General features: G+C 40.2%; 1 protein-coding gene and 1 pseudogene across 1 annotated transcript in view; one reads left to right on the top strand and one right to left on the bottom strand.

Annotated features, from left to right (window-relative positions):
• Positions 1–378: 378 nt before the first annotated feature.
• LOC119414248 lies at positions 379–15,828 on the top strand (annotated as a pseudogene).
• Positions 15,829–17,707: 1,879 nt separating this feature from the next.
• Positions 17,708–23,291, bottom strand: part of dnah9l (dynein, axonemal, heavy polypeptide 9 like) — a 46,181-nt gene continuing 40,597 nt past the window's right edge. Inside the window, exons 77-91 of the mRNA XM_037681346.1 lie at positions 22,940–23,062; positions 22,660–22,853; positions 22,367–22,515; positions 22,055–22,182; positions 21,725–21,862; positions 21,414–21,503; positions 21,140–21,331; positions 20,948–21,067; positions 20,312–20,371; positions 19,936–20,118; positions 19,528–19,710; positions 18,635–18,750; positions 18,301–18,413; positions 18,062–18,202; positions 17,708–17,955 (exon numbers count right to left, since the gene is read on the bottom strand). Coding sequence (XP_037537274.1) covers positions 17,708–17,955; positions 18,062–18,202; positions 18,301–18,413; positions 18,635–18,750; positions 19,528–19,710; positions 19,936–20,118; positions 20,312–20,371; positions 20,948–21,067; positions 21,140–21,331; positions 21,414–21,503; positions 21,725–21,862; positions 22,055–22,182; positions 22,367–22,515; positions 22,660–22,853; positions 22,940–23,062 — 2,178 coding nt within the window. The remainder of the gene's footprint in view (positions 17,956–18,061; positions 18,203–18,300; positions 18,414–18,634; positions 18,751–19,527; positions 19,711–19,935; positions 20,119–20,311; positions 20,372–20,947; positions 21,068–21,139; positions 21,332–21,413; positions 21,504–21,724; positions 21,863–22,054; positions 22,183–22,366; positions 22,516–22,659; positions 22,854–22,939; positions 23,063–23,291) is intronic.

Raw genomic sequence — 23,291 nt, 5'->3', positions numbered from 1 at the left:
CACCCAACACAATCTTAATCATCTCCTTCATCTCTAAGCTTGTGTGTGTGTGTTTGGGTCACACGGTGCAGTCAGCATTGTAGTTGCACTGAATCACCACTACCAGGCAATGTAACACTTAGTCCAACAGTGACAGCCTCCTGGTCCTGACTCACAGGGAAAAAACTTTTCTCTCTCGCTCTTTCCAGCACTCTCTGGTTTCTCCTGTCTGACAATCTGTTCAGCTGACTGACAACATCCACTCACTCCAAGCCCCGAGGAAGGAAACTACCCTGCCTTACTTCTTTTCTTATCGCTCACCCTTTTTTGCTGATCCATGATTTGGATCCAGTTGTAGGCAGCGGTTGTGAGTTGAGAGTACTATCTTTTTATTTGTTTCTTTTTTAGTGTTGCGTGGGTCCATGTGTGTGCTCGAGTGTGTGTGAGTCAGTATGCCATGTCGTCCCCTGGCTCGTCGTTTGTACAGATAAAGCATGAGGACTTGCTGTTCTATGAGAACTGTGGAGGAGGCAGCTTTGGGAGCGTCTACAGAGCCCTGTGGATGTCCCAGGACAAGGAGGTGGCTGTGAAGAAGCTTTTAAAGATCGACAAAGAGGTAAAGAAGGAAACACACAAGTTTAAGTTCAATGTCCGTTTTATTCATTATGATGCAGTGTTTAGTATTCAACAAGTAGCCATTTAACTTTCTGTTTCCTTTATATCCAAAGCCCCCTCCCTCACTGTTGCCTGGCAATAAACATGTTTATATTTAATGTTCCTCTTTTTGTCCCTCTCCCATCTCGCTCTTTGTAAATTGAGCACTTTTTTATTTATGTTTGACTCCCACTCATCCTCCCATTGTATGTGAGGCTGTATTTGAGGCCTCCTTCAGTGTGACTAGACGCTGGCTTCACTGTGAATTACTTTCACCCTATAAACACAGAAGTGGCGCATTAAAGACTTGCGAACCTGTTTCTTCAAAAGTCTTGGTCACTTAAGGGAGTAGAAAGCTCTTGGTTGCTGTCAAAGATGCAGATTGTGTAAGCAGTGTGCATAGTAAGGTGATCTCTTACATTGCAGTCTAATAAAAAGTGATGTCATGCACACAAGCCAGTTAACTAAAACCACACAGGGAAGGTATTTTAATTTGTGGGTTGACTGACTTCTCTCACTCCTGTTTTTTCATCAAGGTACATACATATAACCACAATTTCCCAAAAAAGTTGGGAGGTTGTGTAAAATGTAAATAAAAACTGAATGCGATGACTTGCAAATCTCAACCCATTTTTTTATTCAAAAAGATAATAAACCTATTAATTTTGAAAATAAGAAATTGTGCCATTTTTTGGAAAACGTAGGGTATTTTGAATTTTATGGGAACAACACAGAAGGGCAGAGCCCTGTTTATCACTCTGAAGCATCCCTTCTGAAACAAAAGTCTAAACATCTGGGAACTGAAGAGACTAGCTGCTGGTTTTTAGAGAGGAATGTTGTCCCATTCTTGTTTGATGTTGGGTTCAACAATTCTGGATCTTGGCTGGATTTATGCTGGAGGGACCATATTGTTCTAAAGTCTGGATATACTGTTTTGGTTTGATGCTGCCTTTCCAGATGTGTAAGTCACCCATGCTATATGCAGTAATGCACCTCCATACCATCAGAGAAGCAGGCTTTTGAACTGGGTGTTGCTAACAGGTCAGATGGTTCCTCTCTTTCTACAGAAGAAGTTTGTGGTTTCCAAACACAGTTCTTCACTTTGCCTCAGTTTGTTTTAAACGAGCTTTTGTCCAGAGAAGAAAACAGTTTCTGGATGTTATTCACATCTGGTCTCTTCTTTTCATGATAGAACTTTAACCAGTATTTGTGGAAGATATGGAAAACTGTATTTGCAGAAAATAATTAGAGGACGTGTTCCTGAGTCCATGCAGTGGACAGAATCAGAGCTGTGTTTAATGCAGCGCTGCTTGAGGGCCTGAAGATGGACATCCAGTCTTGACTTTCAGCCTTATTCATTGAACCCAAAGATTTCTCTAAATTCTTAAAATCTTTGGATGATATTATGAACTGTATATGATGAGTTATTCAAATTCTTCTTAATTAATTATGCTGAGGAACATTATTCAGAAATGTTTGCACTGATGCAGTTTTTCTCCAGCTGGTGAACCTCTACCCACCTTTTCTTTCTGAGAGACTCAGCCTTTCTAAAATGCTCTTTAGTTCTCTTACTGACCTGCTGCCAGTATAAACAATACTGATTTGTTGAAATCAGGTCTCTCTTGTAAATGAGTCCTCGAGGCTCAATGGGATTTACCTGTCTAAATAAAGGTTGAATGAATAAATCAATTCAATATAGAAATAGCACAGTTAGAAACAACTGACAATGGCCAAAGTGCTGGACTCAAACCAATAATAAATAGTCAAAAGAAAATACCAAACACAAGAGACTTTAAAAATCAAAAATAAAACTAAATTAAACATGACGAGACATTAAAAAAAACATCAATATTATGCTAAAATATTAGCTCTCATGCTGTATTAAAAGAAGAAACGTTAAAACACCAAGACTTGAGGTGGGTCTGATATGACAGGCTGCTGGTTCCACCGTTTAGTAGTGTTGTAGTCAAAACCACCTAACCTGAGACCAAGTCAAGACCAAAACCAGAGTGTACCGAGACAAGACCAAGACTTTTGGGGTCCGAGACCAAGTCAAGACCAAAGCCGAGGGAGGGCGAGACCAAGTCGAGACCAAGACCTCGAGTCTTGGAGCTCAATCTTTTCATAGATTATCCGTACCGGCTTACTTTCACTCCTGGTTGCAACATTACGTTCTGTTGTCTGTATTGTTCTGTTGGTACAGAACCATGTGCGAGTGAGAGGGGGTGGGCGTGACAGCGGTAACAAAAACATGTATTTAGCAATGAGTCACGTTATCGCTTGGATTTGAATCAGTACATTTTGCATCCAATAAAAACAAAGATGTTAACAAATAAACTGGACAATATTCTGGCAATTTAGTGATATTTCCACAGTTGTGGTCTTGACTGATCTTGAAATAAAATCCCGGGTCCTCAATGTCCGAGACCGAGACCAAATGTGTTCGAGTCCAAGACGAGACCAAGACCATCAAAAAGTGGTCTTAAGACCGGTCTCAAGACCAAGACCGGTCTCGAGTACTACAACGCTACCGTTTAGGATGGGGGTGTCCAGTCCAGGACCTCAAGGACGACTGTCCTGCATGTTTTAGAAATTTCCCTGCTCCACCGCACCTGATTCAGTGATGGAATTACCTCTTCAAGTTCTGCAGAAGCCTGTTAATCACTCATTTATTCAAATTAAGTATGTTGGACCAGAGAAACCTCTAAAACATGCAGGAAAGTGGCCCTTAAGGACCAGGATTGGCCACTGTTGTAGGAGGTGTAATTGAAAACCTCAATAAAACAAACAAAAAATAAAATCTAAAATGAACAGGGAGCTAATGAAGGAAGGCCAGCTGCAGGGAGATATGTTCACACTTTTTTGTTCAATTAAAAGATGAGCTTCAGTGTTTTGAACCCACTGCTGTATTGAGAGGTCAGCCTGGCTAAAACCAGCATACACAACAAAAAAGGTTAAATCGTGTCATCTGGACCAGTTTTTAAAAGTAAGAAATGTTTCATCCAGAGGACTTTGTCAGTCCAATTTACAAAGTTACAATAATCCAGATGGGATGTTTTAAAAGTGTGATTAACCAAATTATTGTAAAATACCCCTTCAGCTGTTTCCTTTTCATACCTTTTACATGCACAGCCTTCGGTTGACTCTGGCACAACATTTTAAAGAAGTTTTGTGATGAAAAAATTCAAACTTCTTAATTTTCCCCAACGATACTACAGTATTTTAGTTTCAACATGGGATATGTTTACGGGTTCATGAGATTTGCAAAAGTATTGTATTCTGTTTTTAATGTGTGGATGTGTGTATGCAGCTTGTGATTAAAAGCAAGTTAATGGATCATAAAACTAAAGCTTGGTAGATTTATTTTTTTTAAATATATTTCTGTTTGTACAGCTCTTTGTAAAAATCCAACATTCATCCAAACTATTGTTTACTCCCAGCTGAAATTCATATAACAGGAACTGATAAGTTGCTTTAGTTTGGTGAGCATGGGCAGTTTTTGTGCAGTTTTACATAACTAATTGCTATTATTGTGTCGCTTGGCAGAAATTATAATCTGGACGTGTACTGTCTGTCAGCTCTGATTAATGGCGTGTTTGTCGCTGCAGTGAGGAAAATCTTTGGAGGCTCAGAGTGCAGGACGTTCAGCTTTAGCTCAGACATTCTGGAGACACTGTTAGAAATGTCTCTAATGTTGGATAATATGCAAACTTTAAAATATTTAGAAATTATTTTATACCTAAAGGTTTTCTGTCTGTGCCAGATTTGTGAAAATGTCTAATAATGAAAGTGTATTTAAGTTGTTGGTTTTTTTTTTGTTTTGTCTTCTTTTCTAGGCAGAGATTCTCAGTGTACTGAGTCACAAGAACATCATTAAGTTTTATGGAGCTGTGCTGGAATCTCCCAACTATGCTATTGTCACAGGTCAGACCCCACACTGTGTTTGTAAAATTTATGTTTCCTTTCAAACATCCCACATGAATATTAGCCCTAAATAGGTTTATGTCCCTGTAGATTATTCCCTAAATTCAGATGTATTTGACGATTAAAACTACATTAAAGTGAGGAGACTACTTGAAGGTGAAACATTGCAGGTTGTAGGGTTAGGACACACTGTCCAATCAAATACTTATGCAAGTGTGTATTAGTTTTCTTAACATATATTTGATCCTTGATATGGAGGGTGACAGACATTAGCACATGCTCTGACAGCAGAGCTGTGTTTATGTGTGTGCGTGTTTTGAACGATCAGAGCCGTCTCTGAGCTCCTATGTTTGTAACGTTTGTAGCTGAGATCAGAATGTTTGGATCAGGTTTTAATCCTGGATGTTGTTCTATGGTTAATATGAAACACTGACACACCACTCAGTAGCTCTGAACATTTCCAGCAACAATCCTCTGAGCTACCGAGTCTGTCTACTGCACGCGTATAAGCAAACTAATATAAATAAAGTACAATCGGTCATTTTCAGGCAGAGTTTATTCACTCATGTATAGGAGAGAATTACCTTACAGTGGCCTTATGAAATGATCCCTTACAATAACAAATTTGTTATTTTTGCTAGAGCCCGACCTATATGGTAATTTTGGCTATTGTCAAAACAGATACTGGGAGGGGAATGCTAATGCCGATAACCGATATAATGGCTGAAAATTTTTGAGCTTTATCCACCACCAAGAATCTAAGTAAACACCCACCTGTTTTAACACTTGAAATTTTGAAACAGTTCCTAACGTGCGTTCACATTGTCTATCCTCCACTATTCATCACGAAGTTATCGAGCGTGTTGCAAAACTATTAATCAATCAAAGAGACGCACTTCCCTGTTCATTGTTTCAACAGTTATGTATGGTGAAGGCTCAATTAGTAATGACCGGAGCTGCGTTTTTATTTATTTTTCTCTTTGTAGAGAAGTGAAGATTTCAGACAAACAATGTATTTCGTTGAGGACGACAAAGATAACGTTATTAGTGTCAGGGGAATTTAGGTAAAGGTTATGGATGTTTATCACTAACTAGTTAAATTGTTAAATTAATGTTGAACCGTGTGTGTGAGGTCTTTTGTCAGCTCAGAGAGGAGCCTGCAGGTGCACGGAGGAGCACCTGATAACTCCAAGGCCCTCTCCTTGTCTGTAAGCTGGACAGCCGAGGGCGTCTTGACCTCTCCTCTGTCTGATAAGTGTGCATTATAAAGCACTTCCTGCCTCACTGTCAGGTGCAGATACTCACTGTCGAGGCTCTAAACATGTAACTTTACCTGTGAAAATCTGTTTTCGTGACCAATCTGCCCTTGCAAGTAAAGACTGGTTAAAAAAATCTCATGTCCTCAGAGTGGTTTATGCGAGTAAGCAGATAATGAAAGGATATTTATTTATCTAATAACTAGCACTGATTTATTTTACTGCTACGTTATATTTATTGTTCTGGCAAAAGTTTTACAAGGCAATAGCCTATGCTAGCTTATCTAAATGTTAGCTTGCTAATTTGAAAGGCATGAAGCTAATGACAAATGGGATCAAGGATTGAAGAGAATTTATTATTGTAGATTTATTTTATTTTACAGATAAGTTAAAATAAACTTACTATGCTCTGTTCAGTAAAATACGCTACACAGTATGGCTCTCTGCTTCGGCTGTGCTGAATGTGAAAGTGAAACTTAAGTGAACGGTTGAAAGTTGTCTTTATTCGCCCTCTGCTGGATACATTTTACAATTACGGCTAGGTTCCAGCATTTTAGGGGTGAAAATTAGAAGTGTTTATATCGGCACATAATGGGACAATTATCACCGATACCAATATGTCCTCAAATGTTTATATTGGCCTAAAATATCGGCTCTACTGATACCGATATATTGGCCAGGCTCTAATTATTGCATTGTAGTCTAATTTTTTCCATTTTTTTCAATATTATGTATGGCCCTAATCTAATTCCCCTTTAAATTGAATAAAATACCATTCAGATTATTTTAACCCAATTCACTACTTTTAAGTAAAAAAAAAAGTAAAACTTTAGCTGATTAAAAAGACCACCTTTGATGAAATAAAAAGCATTCTACCTCTCAGTTGTTGTTTTGTTTTGTTAGATAAGTTCTCACATAATCTGTATGTCTGAAAGCATTATGGATGAAACTCAGAATGGACTTTTGTTTATCGTAGCATAATAACATGGTTACAGGTGTTCTTTTGTTGTTCTGTCCTTCATCATAGGATTTGCCTTTTAAATTATTTATCATTTTGTGTGTTGCCTTGCAGAATATGCAAGTGGGGGGTCTCTGTATGAGTACATCTCCAGTGAGCAGAGTGAGGAGATGGACATGGAGCAGATCATGACATGGGCCATACAGATAGCCAAAGGTATACTTGAAGAGATGGTTTTTATTCACTGATTAAACTTAATTTGCAAGCAAATATTCTCATCATCAATATGCATAAAAAGAAAATGCACATTTTATATCTGCATTTGAATTTGTGGTTTGGGTGCATTCAGCCCCAACAACTAACCATGATATATAAAAAAATGCAATAGTCCTTTGAAAAGGTAAAAGTATACAATAACACTGCATATGAACCTTTTTGAATATTGTGGTGGAACAGGAGAAAAATATTTTTCAGGTTTATTTTTTTGGTTAATTAAACCATAAGACATGGCAGACAGTGTTAGTATTTTTGCTCTATTATGTTCTTTGTCAGCCTTGTACTTAAAATCAGATAAGCATGACCACAAGCATTGTATGTGAGGCTTAGTTAAAAACATGTTCATACCTTTTTATTATTTTAAGATTATTCCTGTGAACAATTTCTTTTTATTTTGAAATGCAGCTCACAGAACAGAATACATCAGCAGTTTCTAATTTCTAACTTGTGATCATTAAATCTGAAAGAGTTCCCTGAGCTCTGCTACGATGGTCGAAGCTTAATGAGTAAGATGATAATAAAATGTTAGTGTGAAGCAGCACCTTGTTTGTGACATTCCCTTTATCTCATTTTCTTGTAGCTTTAGAAATAGAGTTTAAGCAATCCTTTACAGCATATGATGCATCCCAAACTGCAGTTCTGCCACAAGAGAAGCAGGACAATTGTCCAAAATTTGCCTATTCATAAAATTATTTTTACTTTACAGTTAGGTTTTACAAATGCCTTCTGGTCCTTCAATAAGAACCAGTCAAATTAACACACAGTGGTTTTCCACTTAATTTTGACCTAGTTTATAAAGAAGTTCTTTTTTTTTTTTTTTTTTAATTAAGGCTGTCTTTATAGCTCCATTTTATTTATTGTATATTTACAGTCTTAAACAAAATGCTATAGATTGACACTGCAGCCATGTTTTGAGTAAAACACTATCATTAATAACAAAAAAGTCTGAGATTTTGACACTATATTGCTTTTTTTTTTTACAGGGATTCATTACCTTCATGCAGAGGCTCCAGTGAAAGTGATACACAGAGACCTTAAGTCGAGAAACGGTAACATTATCCAAACTTCATTGTGATTTGTTCATCTAACTTGCTTCGTGTACAAATGCACATATAAGCACTGGTCATAATTTCATGCTGACTGGTTTCTGTTTACAGTGGTAATGACAGTCAATAAAGTGCTGAAGGTATGTAACATCAGTTCTGTGATTCATTTAAAAAAAACAGCTGGATTCAACTTGTGTGTAGTTAACTTTAATGGTTTGGATTTCAGATTTGTGACTTTGGAGCGTCTAAGTTTCTGTCTCATACCACTCATATGACTGTGGTGGGCACTTTTCCCTGGATGGCTCCAGAAGTTATTCAGAGTTTACCTGTTTCTGAGACCTGTGACACCTACTCATATGGCGTGGTGAGTTGGAAAACGTTTCTTAATGTTAATAGTGCAACAGCAGCTATCAGCTTTTCCTTGGAGGAGTGAGAAATGTTACTAAGCAAAGATAAAATAAGTTAAAAGAACTAAATAAGTAAATTTAGACTTGTATGAATTGATTACATGTACTGTACTTAAAAATGCTCATGCATCCTTAATTCTCTGTGTCCAGGTCCTATGGGAAATGCTGACCCGGGAAGTTCCTTTCAAAGGTTTTGAGGGGCTGCAGGTTGCCTGGCTGGTGGTAGAAAAGCAAGAGGTAACCTGCACATACACACACACTCACACACACACCTTTTTGAACCCACTGCAAGAGTGTTGTTGACCCATCAGAGTTCGAGACGGCTGGAGGCACAATGCGATGCTCTCATGCTTTCCACTGTGAGCTGGTTCGGCTGAGTATTTTTAGGCCTGATGTCAATTCTGTGCTCATGTAAGGCCTGGATACACAGCAGTGGAGCTCGCCAGACTCTCCTCAGGCTGAAACCTTTACAAGCTGGGGGATGGTGGGGAGGGATAAAAAGAAAGAACTGCAGCGATACGAAGGTTGAATCGAGAGGTTTACAACTGGTAGGGATGACAGTAACACAAGGTCTATGTTTCAGTTACTGACCTCTACAAATACACACACACACACACTCTGGGGACCAGCAAACAGCCTAGAGAATATGATTCCTGCGTAACTGTTGGCTAACCTCCAAATACTCTCCCTAAATAACTCACTCTGTCTCACTCTTTCTATTTCCCAGTATCCCTTATTTCCCCCTCCATTGCTACACCTCTCTTCCTGACCCTTCAGCTTGCACTCTCTCCACTCAGAGTTGCTGATATTTTAAGATTAATCCCAAGTGAGAAAAAGTTTCCATTCACTGCCCTGTGCTGGGGAGTTGTCTGGACTCATTCAAGACTTTGATGTGGAGGAGTCGTCACAGCTTTGGCACATTTACAGCAAATAAGCACTGACCCAACAGAACTAGTCCATAATTTTTGCTCACATCTTTAAAATCTGATTTCTTATTGTGATGTGGGGGGCTGTTGCCAAGGAGAAAGAGGAAGCTGTTTGTAGAAAAGTACGTCGTTCTCAGTTTGGAGATAATGATGAACCTTGAATCTTTATTCCGAGCTCCCATCGGCTGATGAAGGTCTTCCACTAAGGCTGATCCCAGCCACCCTATAGGAAGCTCAATTCAGCTGCTTGTATCTTGAATCTCCTTCTTTCATTTATGATCATGATCATAGGTGAGGTGTAGGCCTGTCACGATAACAAATTTTGCTGGGCGATTAATTGTCTCCAAAATTATTGTGATAAACGATATTGTTTGAAATTTGACAATAATTAGTAATTATTGTCAAATTTAAGGAGAAATGTTTGTTAATTTCTTTTGCATGTACAGTAGTACCTTTTTTCAACCACCGGATGGCAATATAAGACTGAACCGAAGGATGGATAGTGAGGGAGTGAGCAGCATGTCTCTTTAAGAAAAATGGGAGGGAGGCCCCTTATCGTGACATGGGCTGTCTCTCGTTGGTTCTCAAAATGACAGATGCTCGGTGCGGTTTGAGCTCTTTAGCATAGGATTTTTCACACAAAGCTTTTAATAAAAAAAAAATCAGTAAACAAGTTCTCAGCTTCTTTTTGCAGAGAAAAACAACTTTTTGCACTAAGGCACACGTTTCAACTGTGAATTTTGGAACTTAGACAAGACAGAGGTTTTTTCCCCGAGGTCACCTTGTTAGCTTAACTCGTAGCATAGCTTCACAGCTTAGCTGCTTTTAACCATCCAAAAACTTGATTTTAGGTGGTTCAAATGGATTTTAAAGGAAAAAAAAGAGAAAGGGAGGGATCAGTGAAGAGCACCGGATTCGAGCCTTTTGTCATCTAGTGTCTTCGGTAGAAAGAGAGAGCTACGAAGAAACAATAAAGTTGATAAATGAAAATGAGGTTGATAATTTTCATTTATCATGCGATTAATTGATTTATTGTTTATTGCGGCAGGCCTAGTGAGGAGTGTACCGTAGACGGACCAGTCAACTGAGTGCTTTGCCTTTTGACTCTGCTCCTTCATCACGATCCACTGGAGCTTCATTGTTGAAGACGAGGCCTCAATATGTCAAATATTCTCCATCCTGCCATCACTCAGGACCAAGATTCTCAGGTCCTCAAACTCCTCTACTTGAGGCAAAGACTCACTCTGACTCTGGAGAGAGCATTCCACTTTTCTCCAGTTAAGACTCACTTCCCGGCAGCTTCGCACTCAGCTATGATCCATCCCAGTGCACGCCGAAAGAACGAAGGAACAGAATAGACTTTCCTAGCCTTCCAGCAACCCATAGCACCCATTGCAGAATGCCTTGGGGAACACAGTTGTAAGCCTTCTCTAAAGCCACAAAACACATGTAGAGTCAAACTCCCATGACCCCATTATCAATTCTGCAAGGGTCCACTATTCCCTGAGCCAATAAGAAATCCACATTGCATCTCCAGGATCTGAGGCTTGATTTTCAGCTTCCCTTCAACACCCAGGAGCAAACTTCTCAGAAAATAATCTGATAGATTTCTGTCAAGAGTGGTGGAGTTGCAGTAAGAACTTTAAATGAACCAGAGGAGATGGCCAGAGTTCTTAATGCTGAAAAGTAGTGAATCTGAATGACTTCATGTTGGTTTAATACAATTAGTACAGTTCTCTGAAACACACCGAAAACTAAACAAGTCTTTTTAGACAGTAAGTTATTTTGGTTTGTTTTCTACTGTAAATTAAATCCTGCCCAATCCCCGCCTCAAAGTCCTACTGTTGCAGATTAAACACAGTTTGTTATTGAATTATTATTGCCACTTAGCAAATAACACCAAGCTAATGTGCTAAGATGAGATGACAACCTTGGCAAACATACCTGCTGCACATTAACGTGCTTGGATTGTCACCATCATGTTGTTATCCTCCATAATTAGATGGCGTGCAGCCTCATAGAGACTGTAGCAAGGCTGTTGAGTCTTATTCTTGATTTGACTGATACTGTTGCTTATTTAGACACACATATTTCTTGTTAAAGAAGGTTTGAAAAATAAAATTGTGTATGTTTGTGTGTTTTTAGAGGCTAACCATTCCTACCAGCTGTCCTGCAAGTTTTGCAGAGTTGATGAGGAAATGCTGGCAAGCAGAGCCAAAGGTGAGACCAAACGGATGGAAGATGAACATCTAATAAAATGTTTTGTACAGCTCATAGGATTACTTACTCACAAAAAGAAAAATGAAATGATTTTACATTCTGTTTGAAACTATCGATAGGAACGACCACAATTTAAGCAGGTACTGTTGACCTTGGAGGCTATGGCCAACGACAGCAGGCTGCCAGATCAGTGCAACTCTTTCCTTCATCACAAGGACCAGTGGAGGTAAAAAAAAAAAAAAAACTAATCACAGATGCAGACATTCAAAACAAAGCACAAACACACAACTCTGTGACTCTGAAACTCAGGAGAGGATCTGAATGTGCGACCCTGCACTCAGCTTCAGTCTATATTAAGCTCTCTGGAAAGTGTCCATGGAAGAGATTCCTCTACTCCGTGGAGGGAGGGACAGAGGGCTGGACTTGGAGAGGGTGCAGGGGTGGGAGGTGAGGTGTAAAGGAGGAGAAATCAAATGTTAGCTGAGGTGGAGACAAACGGGGCGGAAAAGAAATGTCCTGGGTGAGTGTGAAATCTGAAACACTGCGCACAAGAGGGTTAGAGGGGAGACATGGACCGCTGGAGGGGGGTGGTGGGGTGGAAAATCAGCCAAAGTTGAGAATGTGTGAGATACTGTGCATATTTAACACAAGCACAGCGAAGGAAATTTTGAGTGAAGTTTTGGCTACGAGTAAAAAGACATCTAAAACCTGAGGGGGAAACGGAGTGGAGAAGGTGACTGGGGGTAAAGGAACACAGGAGGTTTAGCTGTGTGTCTATATTTAGCTGCTGTGAGGGGTGATTGTTTATAAATGCATGTTCCGAAACACACACCCACTCCCACAGTGACCTTGTGTGGAAACAGACAGTACTGCAGCGAAACTAATTCATATAAATGAACCCAAAATCTCACACACAATCAAATTTGTGGTCTTGAGTAAACTGAGTCTACAGCATTTGAGACAAAGGCCTCCCCCACCCCAAACAAACAAAAGTACTCATATTTAAATCCTGGGCCGGGGGCCTTTCTGGGTGGAGTTTGCATGTTCTCTCTGTGCATGCATGGGTTTTCTCCGGATTCTCCTGTTTCCTCTCACAGACCAAAAACATGCATGTTAGACTGATTGGTAACTCTAATTGTCCCTAGGTGTGAGTGAGAGAGTGAATGGTTGTTTGTCTCGTTTGTCTCTATGTGGCCCTGTGATGGACTGTAGACCTGTCCAGGGTGTACCCCGCCCCTCGTACAGTGATTGCTGGACATGGGCACCGTCGACCCCCGTGACCCAAAATGGAAGAAGTGGGTAAAAGATAATGGATGGATGGATGGATGGATATATATACTGTACAATATATATAAAACGGTTTGACCTTTGTTTAAACCAGGAAAATAAAAACACTTGGGATTTAAAATAATTTCTGGCCCAAAAAGATAGTAGCCAAAATCAACACTAATTTAGAACACACATATACACAGAAGATGTTTACACCTCACAAAAACACAACGGAGCCATTCGACGTTAATCTTTGGAGACTAAAAAAAAAAAAAAATTACACACTCAGTGAGTCTTTGTAGCAGATAGAAGAAAACTTTTCCATCCAGATGTTTGTGTATTTAGAACATTTTAATTTTGTCAAGAGTCTTAGTTTTGTAGATAATAATAGTAAAGTTCAAGGTTCTTTATTGTCATTCGCATCACATGTGGTACATGAGGTGGAAAGAAACTGTGCACTCAAGGTCCCATACCAAAAATTGCAAAAATAAAAAAATATAAAAAGAAACCGTATACAAGAATCTAAGATATATGCTAAATGAACGCTAAATGATACGTTAAAAGAACTACGATATACGCTAAACACCACTAATGTAAAATAATACAGTAAATTAAACAGCAGCTTGAACAACATAAAATAATGAAGATAAAAACTTGTGTTACAAGTAAGAACATTGAAACTGCTTTTTATCTAGAACAAGGAGCACTATCCAGCATGAGAGCACAACACTCAGTGATACGTTAGGTTTTGTTTTTGTACCCCGTCACAGAGCCAAGAGGGCTAATTGGAAAGACTGTCCATCCATTTGTCGTTCCCTGACCAACTGAGACACAGTCTCTTCCATGTGGCCTGGGTCTTCCTGGGGGACTCCTCCCAGTCAGACATGCCCAAAGCACCTCCCTAGGGAAGCACCATGGAACCATCCTTATCATATGTGTGTGTGTGTATGTAACCCGACCACCCCTATCATTCGAGGAAACTATGCTTTCTAGTCTTTATATTGCTTAAAAATATAATTTCCTCAAATGATGTGGGTTTCCTTTGGGGTGGCTAAAGATTAACCTAAGGTGGTCAAGGCTATCATTCATCAGGTCATGGATAAAATTGCTCCCTCCACTCACTAGGATCCTTCACTCTGCACTGCCTGGGACAAGACCCCCCCCCCGCACACCCCCCCCCCCCCCCCCCCAATAAATAAATAAAACAAAAACCTACTGGTATTCAGTTACGCAGTGCAACTTCTACGTATCTGATTAAGTTTCACCAAACACATTAAAGTTTACTTGCATTCCCAGTTTATTTCCAGTCAAGAAAAACTTGGAAAACTCATCTGAAATACTACAGTCACCATTAAAGTCCCTCAGGGACATTGGTGTACCGCTTGTTCAGGTTTGTAATGAACCTCAGATGTCCACTGTAGACAGTATGAAAGCCATATGCATTTTGAGGAGGGATGCATGCAAACATACAATAACATTAAAGAGGAAGGTCCCCTGATGTGCCTTTCCAGATGTGCAAGTGGTGAACTGGACCATAGTTCTCTATCTAACTCCTCAGGTCAAGATCAAGTGTTCTTCAGCCCACTTTCATTTTTTTGTCTGCCTCTTGTGTGCACATGCAACAGGTGCGAGATAGAGTCAACCCTGGAGCGCCTCCGAAAGCTAGAGAGGGAGCTTTACTCCAAAGAGAAGGAGCTGGAAGAGAGGGAGAGGAGGCTCAGACTGTGGGAGGAGCGGTTGAAGGAGAGGTCCAACATGACTCCCAGTCCTACCTCTCTACTCATGGATCGTTCAAATATTTCACCTGTAAGTTGCGTCGAAATCAAGCGTATGCAGTTTTCTTTAGACTAAGGTTTTGTTTAAAAATAAATTACTCTTCTGTTTTGGTTCAGCAGTTCTTCACACCGTTGTCAATCGGCTCCTCTGGCTCATTCTTTCGTTCACACTCCCAGGACTCCAACAATACCGGACTCAGCAGTGCCGGGGTCAGCAGCGCTGGTGTCAGCTCTCTCTTCCGCACACTCAGTAATGGAGACACAGAGAGAGGGAGCAGCGCCACGGTGGACAGGGGGGTGGGCTCACTTGATGGTGGGAGGCTGCATGCCATGCTCCGAGAATTGCAGGGAAGGTTCGAAGAGCAAGACGGGGAGGAGGAAGGAACGATTCAGGAGAAAGGTTGGGGCCAGAAGGAACGAAGTGACAGTGGGAGTCTCGAGGGGGGACGTGTGCAAGTAACACTCAGGAGCTTCCCGGGAGGTGTGGTGGAGCGGGAGGAGAGGACCTGGGAGGAGGGGGACAGGGAGAAGGGAGGCATGCAGAGAAGCAGAGTGACCACCATAGTCCGAGGGTACTCAGGAGGGTTTGGGGAGGCAGAAGAGGAGTGTGACAAGGAGGGAGGATGGGAGATTGATAAACTTGGGGACAGTTTAGAGGAGAAAGGGGTGGAGGGGGGGCTTGAAGGAGGGAGGTTGCCAACCATGTTTAAGAGTCTCCATGGAGGTTTTGGAGGTCTGGGCGACATGTTGTCTCTAGATATAGACGAGATGGGGGATGTGGAGAAACTCGGCGACATGGACATGAACATGAACATGGGTGACCTGGGAATGATAAAGATGATGGGGCGTGGCGTCAGGAGCGAGCTGGGGGTGAGGAGTCACAGGAGTGACTTGGGGGTTGTAGTCCAGGGAGTCAGAGGCGACCTCAGCGAGGCTGTCAGCCAAAAGATCAGAGGTGAGATGGGCGTCGTCGGTCGTTCGGGGATGCAGGTGAGCATGCGAGCATCTTCCAATCAGAACTCTGTGAAGAGCTGCAGCGTGCGACACGGAAGCAAGATCAACATGGCTACAGCGGCCATGGACGTGATGGAGCTCGACTGGTCTGACAGCGACTAGAAACCACATCATCAGACACAGAGATATACAAACAGTGGCCAAACTAGCAGGATTCTGACGTTAGCACATGCAGCATCTGAGCTACAGAACGGGCTTTAGATGAAAACAACAAAATGTTTGTTTTTTTCTATTGAATGGTAACTGTTACAGGAGCTAAAAGAATCAATCCCTTTTCAGACATTCAAACAACGATCACTTTAGAGCAGGGCTATTCAACAGGCGGCCCGGGGGCCAAATCAGGCTTCGGCCCACCAAAGAGTTCATTTTTAATCTTCTATATTTTCGGGTCTGGGGGCCCTCCCTCAGAAAATTTTGAATGAAGTAGATGTCATTTCCTGCATTTTGATGTATTTTAACGGGTTGTTAAACATCTACATTTACCTACATTTGTAACACTTGAGTAAATAACCATTTTAGAGAACAATAACAACAACAGCTCTCTCCTTGTGTGTGAATAGAGCAATTGCGCTTCTGTCAAACGGAGTCCGCACTCACCCCCACCACTCGCTCGCTCCTGCTCCAATCACGATTGCCACTGCCTTCAGGCGCGTCAATTCTCTGTTGTCCGACTAAGGACAATGAGAAGCCTTTTTTTTAACGAAAGTAAATAGGACTGTCTTTTTGACATTTTGATCGCTGTTATTTAGAAAAATTAGCGCCTTTTTTTAATACATGATTAATGTGAATACACATCAAACACTTCTCTTGTTGTCTTTTTAATAAATAATCAAAATTGTATTAATAACCCACTTAAACTGTCAAACTGAGTTGCAATTTAGCGGTGCTGGTAAATTATATTTTTGAGTTTTTTAATAAAAATGTGCAATGACTTTGGACTTTTAGGGGTGGAGATTTTTTTCAGGGTAGAGGCAGAAATACTTTACTGTACTTGAAGCGGCCAGCATATCATATGTGATATTAAGAAGCTCGTAAGTGGCTGTTGTGTATTAGTGTTTATGTAATTGCTGTCAGATTACATAAACAATATAGGTTTTGTTCATTCAAGGCAGTCAAGTTTGTTCATAATTTTATTATTAGTAAGCCTGAGAGTTACCGGATCCAAGCAAACAGTTACCGGAACGCACCCTGTCAAAATAAGAGTTCCCGGACCCTCTTCTGGCAGAATCCGTCTCAAAAATTAATCCCTAAATAAAACTAGATGTTAAACCATAAAACAAACTTAATTAATGACAATAACTGCTGGCCCCTGAGCCCTTGGCCTTCATTAACTGTGCCCCCCTGTGCAATTTAGTTGAATAGCCCTGCTTTAGAGTTTACACCTCTGCTTGTGCCTCAGAGATGCTTTAGTATGAGAGAAGAGACTACAGCTCAAACGTGACGTTTTCTTTCAATCTTTTCAGTTATGGTGCCTTTAAAAATCAGGTACTGCACCTAATGACAAATAATCCTTAAACCATGCAAATATAAGCAAAATTATTCCACCACTGCATGTGGATGATTGTCTTTTTATATTAACATACTGTGTTGAATGTGATATGGAACGACACAAGATCGGCCCTATTTCTTAGTCCTGATTTTAAACAAAGCTCACACTGTTAGTTGAAATGGAGACAAGTATGTCTGAAAGGGGTTTAAATGATGTTTTTACCTGTGTAATTTAATGTATTTTGTAAACTGCTGCATAACATTCTGTAGAGGATACAAGTGTGACAAAACAATGCACTTGAATGCCACTCTAACGAGGCAGCAATATTGTTTTCTCTCCTGCTTAGGGTATCTTTTAGCTTGTTTATTTGATTTGGTAAAATGTGTTTCGATTATACCAGTTCTAACTGTGATCTAGTGTGTGAATTTTAGACATTTTTTCTCTATTATATTATTTTTAAATAAAAAGAAAAACCTGATTCTATTTGCAGTGACTAAAGAGAGATGTTTTCTCCTTATACACTGAGCAGCAGGGCCACACCAGCCAGGACCCATTTGGCCGGCCGCTCTCTGGTTTTAAGACTAAAAGTCCAAACATATGTGGGGCCTCTGATCTTGGTCTTGTACAGAGGACATTCATAGATGTTCCTGGTCTCCTGACGGTCATTGGGCACAGCTCGAACTGAGATGACAGGCATGGCAGGGGTCAGCTCTTTCAGACGAGCCTCAGTGATCACCCCAGTCTGAGTGTCCCATCTGGCACCTGGAAAAGAGCAGAATGAAGGAAGCGGAAATATAAAGTTCTCATCTTGAGTAAATATGTTTAACTCTGCTTAAACAAACTCTATTAAATGAAAGACAACTTCTACCTTCCATGTAAAGTCCATACACGTATGCTCCCTCTCTGGCCGGCTGGTTGAACTCTTCCTTAAACTTCTTGGTTACATCCACAGTAAGATTCACTTTGTCCAGAGGCCATTCATTTTTACGCGCCAGAGACTGCATCACAGCTGGAAACAGAGACTAATGAGCACAACAGGAATACAATGTGGAGATAATTGAAAGGGAGCTCTTTTTTATGTTAAGGTAAAACTTTTAGTTACATTACCAGTGAGGAAGGACTGTGGGTTGAATAGTCCAGATATCCAGACAACACTGGGCAGAGACAGGTCCTGAGTCCAGGTGTCCAGCTCTTTACAGCGTTGCATCACATCGTTGTACCTGACAGATAATTCAGACAACAGTGTTGAATATCCAGGCTCTGTGAAAACAACGTCTCTGACCTGATTATCACATTTCACAATCTTTGGCAGGTTATTGCATGCATTGCAACTCGGTGAAATAGCAACAACACCCCTACTTGTCTAATCAAAATTATCTTCCCTGTAAAGCAACATAGCATTCTACATTTTAAGCAATAAAAATCAAAAAGTGAAACACACCAGATGGCCAGGCTGTAGGTAGAAGGGTAGGCCAGTTTGGCCCAGGTGTCAGGGACGTTGTCAAAGAACAGGGCCGTCTGCAGCTTCTCCATCTCAGAGGACATGGCCAGTTCACCCTTTCCAGAAATATTTATCTGTTACTTCACTATTAACACATGTTGGAGATGCTATATGTTGCATCAGTGACAAATTCAGTTATCCAAATTAAAGCAAACTAAATACATTGCATTTCCTCCAAAACATGCAGTGTGAATGCTTATTGTGGAAGAACTTGCTGAGAAACTATTGAAAAATAACTAAAAACATGCTGAAATGGAAGAACAAGCCTAACTTAGCAGAAGAAATCAGAAAGAAAATATATTTGCTGAATTGGCTTTAAATATACAGAAATTAACACAAAATTTAGTAAATTAGCTTTAAAAAAAAGAAGCTGAAATTAGAAAGAAATAGGTGAAAAGTAGCTGAAAAAGCAGGAAGAAGCGTAAATTACGAAAAGCAAGTAGAGAGAGCACAATTGTGCCCAATTAGACTGAAAAAAGCAGAAATGAGCACCAAAAAAAATTGAAATGATCTGAAAAACAGTTGTTTTCTTTAAAAAAAACAACTGCTGAATAGTAGCTAAAAATTTCAAAAGAAGCTTAAATTACCAAAAGAACATGAAAAGAGCACAATTGTGCCCAATTAGGCTAAAAGAAGCAGAAATTAGCACAAAAAAAGTTGAAATTATTGGAAAAAGCTAAATTTAGCAAAAAACAGCAGAGTTATCATTCACACAATTCTTACAGTCTGTTCACCTAATCATCCAGCTGCAGTAAGTCCGCTGTACGTGGTCGGCAAATTACACTGAGATTCTGAGAAGTGTTCTGAAGGCAAATGGAGGAGACTGAGCGTACCTTGAGTCCCAGGTCGAGCTCCTTCAGTGAGCGGCGGATCTCAAAAATCAGCGCGTTCATGCGCTCACATTCCTGAAAGCAGACTAGGATGTACGGCGAGCGTTCAGTCGTCTTAGAGGTGATGTCAGACATGTTGTATTCCTCTGGCAGCTTTTCCATGACCTCATCTAAAATAGTTTTCACCTGCAGGTGAGCGGAGGGTTTACTTGATCAGAACAGAGGAAAACAAACGTCCTACTTTGTTTCTATCAAAATTAGAGAAGTATATTTATTAAAGGACCATTATGGTGAGTAATTGCAACAATGGGTGATCTTTTTAATAGCTTTGCCCAAGACGAGATCATTGTTGCGTAAGGTAAAGTTTCTCTTTTTTAGATCCAGTAAACTCACTGGACGTGTTGTAACTACCTTCTCCTCCAGCGTCTGTGAAGCTCCGTCTCCCATCACAGCGTCAGGAGACTGCAGCTCCAGCAGAGTGTGAAAAAGATTATCTGACGTCACTGTGAGGAACTCAATCTCTGCGTTTGGATGCAGCCCATAATGCACTGGGCTTTCATGAGGCAGCATCTCATCAATGAAGTCATGGTAGCCCTGAGACGAATCAAGAGACATTCAAAGAACAAATTTATTTGACGTTTCCACAAACAACAGCATTGTGGAGAGAAAGGTTCTTGCTTAGCTGATCGCAACAATTTTAGACTTGTTCATGGTAATACATACATGGTAATGTTTCATGTTGAGGCTAGAAAACTGAAGACTTAAAAAAAAAAATTATTCATCTTACCTTGTAGTCTAAATTGGAAGGAATGAAAAATCCAGGTGCCAGTGCAAGTTTACGGTCAAACTAAGACATAAAATAAAATATATTAGTTGTAGGAAGTCCTGCAAATTAAAAATATATATTTTACTTCTGGCCAAAAACATAAACATTTTAGCTTTCTCAAATAGTCTGTAGTCTAAAATTAATCAAATTCAAACTAGAGATGATTTTCAGGCCTAATAGGGATTAAAGACGTAAATTTGATATTCTGAAGCCTACCTGTTGTAGACGGCTCTTTGAATACCACAGTTTAAACAGATGAAGTTTACTTCTGTCAGGATTACTGAGCTAATATTTAATCTGAGCAGGGCTAAACCCAAAGTGAATCTCAGATTTTTCATAGTAGTTTATGTTATCAACATTTTATAAACCATTAAACTGTTGCCCCTTTATTTTATTTTATTTTATTTTATTCTGGCAGCAATGTAAGGATATCCCTGCTGGACACAGCCCAGGCTGCACTGTGCTACAGCTAACTGCAGCTGCTACTGTTCGCTCTAACAAATAACCCTTGAATTCTAGTCAAATAATCTGTGTAATGTGAAATTACTGCACTCACTTTTTACACTTGTGCTCATTTTTACGAACAATCATACAAACCTGGTTGGGCTGCATGTACTCCTCCAAGTATGTCCTGCAGAGACGCCTGTCCCAGTCGTCAGTGATATGTCCTCCATACATGATCTCTCCAAACAGATACCTCAGATCCTCCCATGGAACCTTCAACACCATAATATAAAGTGCTGCTAATCCAATCACCTCCTCATACATCTTCATGAAAACACTCCTCACCTGTGCGTTGGCCTCCAGGTAGTTGTAGAGGACGTTCACCGATATGGTCAGGTCTCCGGTGTTGAACGGATACTTTCTGTTCCAACCCTGTGGTCCAAACTTCCTCCTTTCAGCCACACAGGCGTGAAAGTAGCACAGAGAGAAGAGGATGGTCTTGAACTCTTGCTCACGGCTGCACTGGTCCAGAATGTCCTGTGCAGTGGCAAATCACCGAACTGTTGAATGTATATAATGTATAAAATATATATTTATGGTGTGTGAAAAACAGACTCACCTGATCAAAGTTATCCAGAGCAGCATGTAGATTGGCATGCATGCCGGTAGGAGGTTCATTTGTGATCTTAATAGCATTTTCCAGAATGCCCTGAGTAAAACAAAAGGAGGAAAAAAAAGGCAGCAGTTAGTAATTTTTTCAATAAGCATTGTTGAAAACATACAAAATGGTAGAAAAACACCTGAAAAGTATCATTAGTATCTGTAGAAATGACTGAATTATAGCAATGAAGTACAAACAAACAAACACACACATACTCAGCCAAAGCAAGATTTTTCAACGGCGGGCTCTAATAATTGCAGCATTTCCACCTGTGGTATGATGTGTTCCTGAGGGGAAGATGCCGGCTCGGCGCTCATAAACACTCTGTAGTCTGGATGACTGTCCTCACAGCAGCGCTCCAAGAGCTTCTCAAGGGCGCCCAACCAGCGGCCAACAAGGTGGATGTTCTGAGGAGAAACACATGGTTCAACTTGAACATGTCTCAACAATGAAGAGGCAACACCAAACAACAAGCATCGAATACAAAAGCCTAAACATTTGCCTTTTTTCTTTAATATGTCATATTTCAAAACGGGAAAACCAATGGTTCTATTGTCTTTATCCTAAATGGAAGGGGTTTGATAAAAATAAAATCAGACCTGTAGTATAACCCAGTGACCCTCCTTTGCAGCCTTTTCCATGGCGATTTCAGCCACAGTTTCCTGCCCTTGTCCCAAGGAGACGTTGTGCAGCTTCCCAAGGTCTATAGTAAAACCCAACTTCCTTCCTGGAGCACAAATAACCGTTTTTTAAAAATCTGTGCAAAAACTGAAACTCACATTTTTAGAGCAAAACAAAACGATAAAACACATTGTTTATGTTTTCCTCAATTTTACAGTACTTTTTAAACTTATGGCAACATTTCTTCTTTGCTCTGTGTGATAGCATGTGCATGACTGTGCTTCTTTTACCCAGTGATTCCACATCTTTAAGTGGGTCCACGCCAGGAGAGAGAATGAAAAACACCAGAGATGCTGGACCACTTTCTTTAAAAGACTTGGCAAATTCAGACTTTCGGCCCTCTGTATATGTCACCCCAAGTTTCTCTTCCACAAAGTTCCTACAGCACATCAAAATTAAAGGAGACCACAAGGCTTTAGTTATTTAAAAATAACATTTCCTGTGCATGTTGTGTCATAAGTTTGTACAAACTTGTCAACAAAAAAGAATATCTCAAATATTTGAAGGAGAAAAAACTCATCACCTGAGAGCGTAGGTCATACGGTCTGGTCTCAGAGCCCTCATCATGATCAGTTTCTGCAGGGAACTTTTACTTTTCCACTCCTGTGGAAACTTCTCCTTCTCTGGACACTCCGACTCAACGAGTTTCTTCCAGCGTTTAGGTGAGCCTTCGATGTCCCGGTCCAGGCCGCGGAACTCATCGGTAAAACTCATCACCTGGGACACAAACAGGAGGTCAACGGCAATGATAGAAAATGTCATTCACACACAGCAAGCAAAAGCAAAGACCGGTATGTGTAAACCTTGATGGCACTCCATGCTGAGTTGGAGAGAAAGTCCAGTGGGCTGACATAGTTGTGGTCAATGTTGAAACGTAACAGGAAGTCCAGTTCTCGCACTTCTATTTCCTTGCTCATCAGGAGGAGCTGGGAAAAAGCAAAGACAGTCAGAGAAAAACTAAATATTTCAACACTGACACAAACCTACATGTGACCCAGTGTTAAAAACAAAAGCAAGAATGAATAAATATTATCAGATAGCTTATTCTGCAATGAGATTAAAAAGTAATAAATTAAAAGTTACAAATATGTTGATAAATATATATATTAAAAAAAGTAAATAAATATATATATATATATATATATATTACACCTT

The sequence above is a fragment of the Nematolebias whitei genome, chromosome 9 (genome assembly GCF_014905685.2).
Source record: "Nematolebias whitei isolate Nwh7 chromosome 9, NemWhi1, whole genome shotgun sequence".
NCBI classification, from domain to species: domain Eukaryota; kingdom Metazoa; phylum Chordata; class Actinopteri; order Cyprinodontiformes; family Rivulidae; genus Nematolebias; species Nematolebias whitei.
The sequence above is the reverse complement of the archived record's forward strand: the minus strand, read 5'-3'. Positions and strand labels throughout refer to the sequence as shown.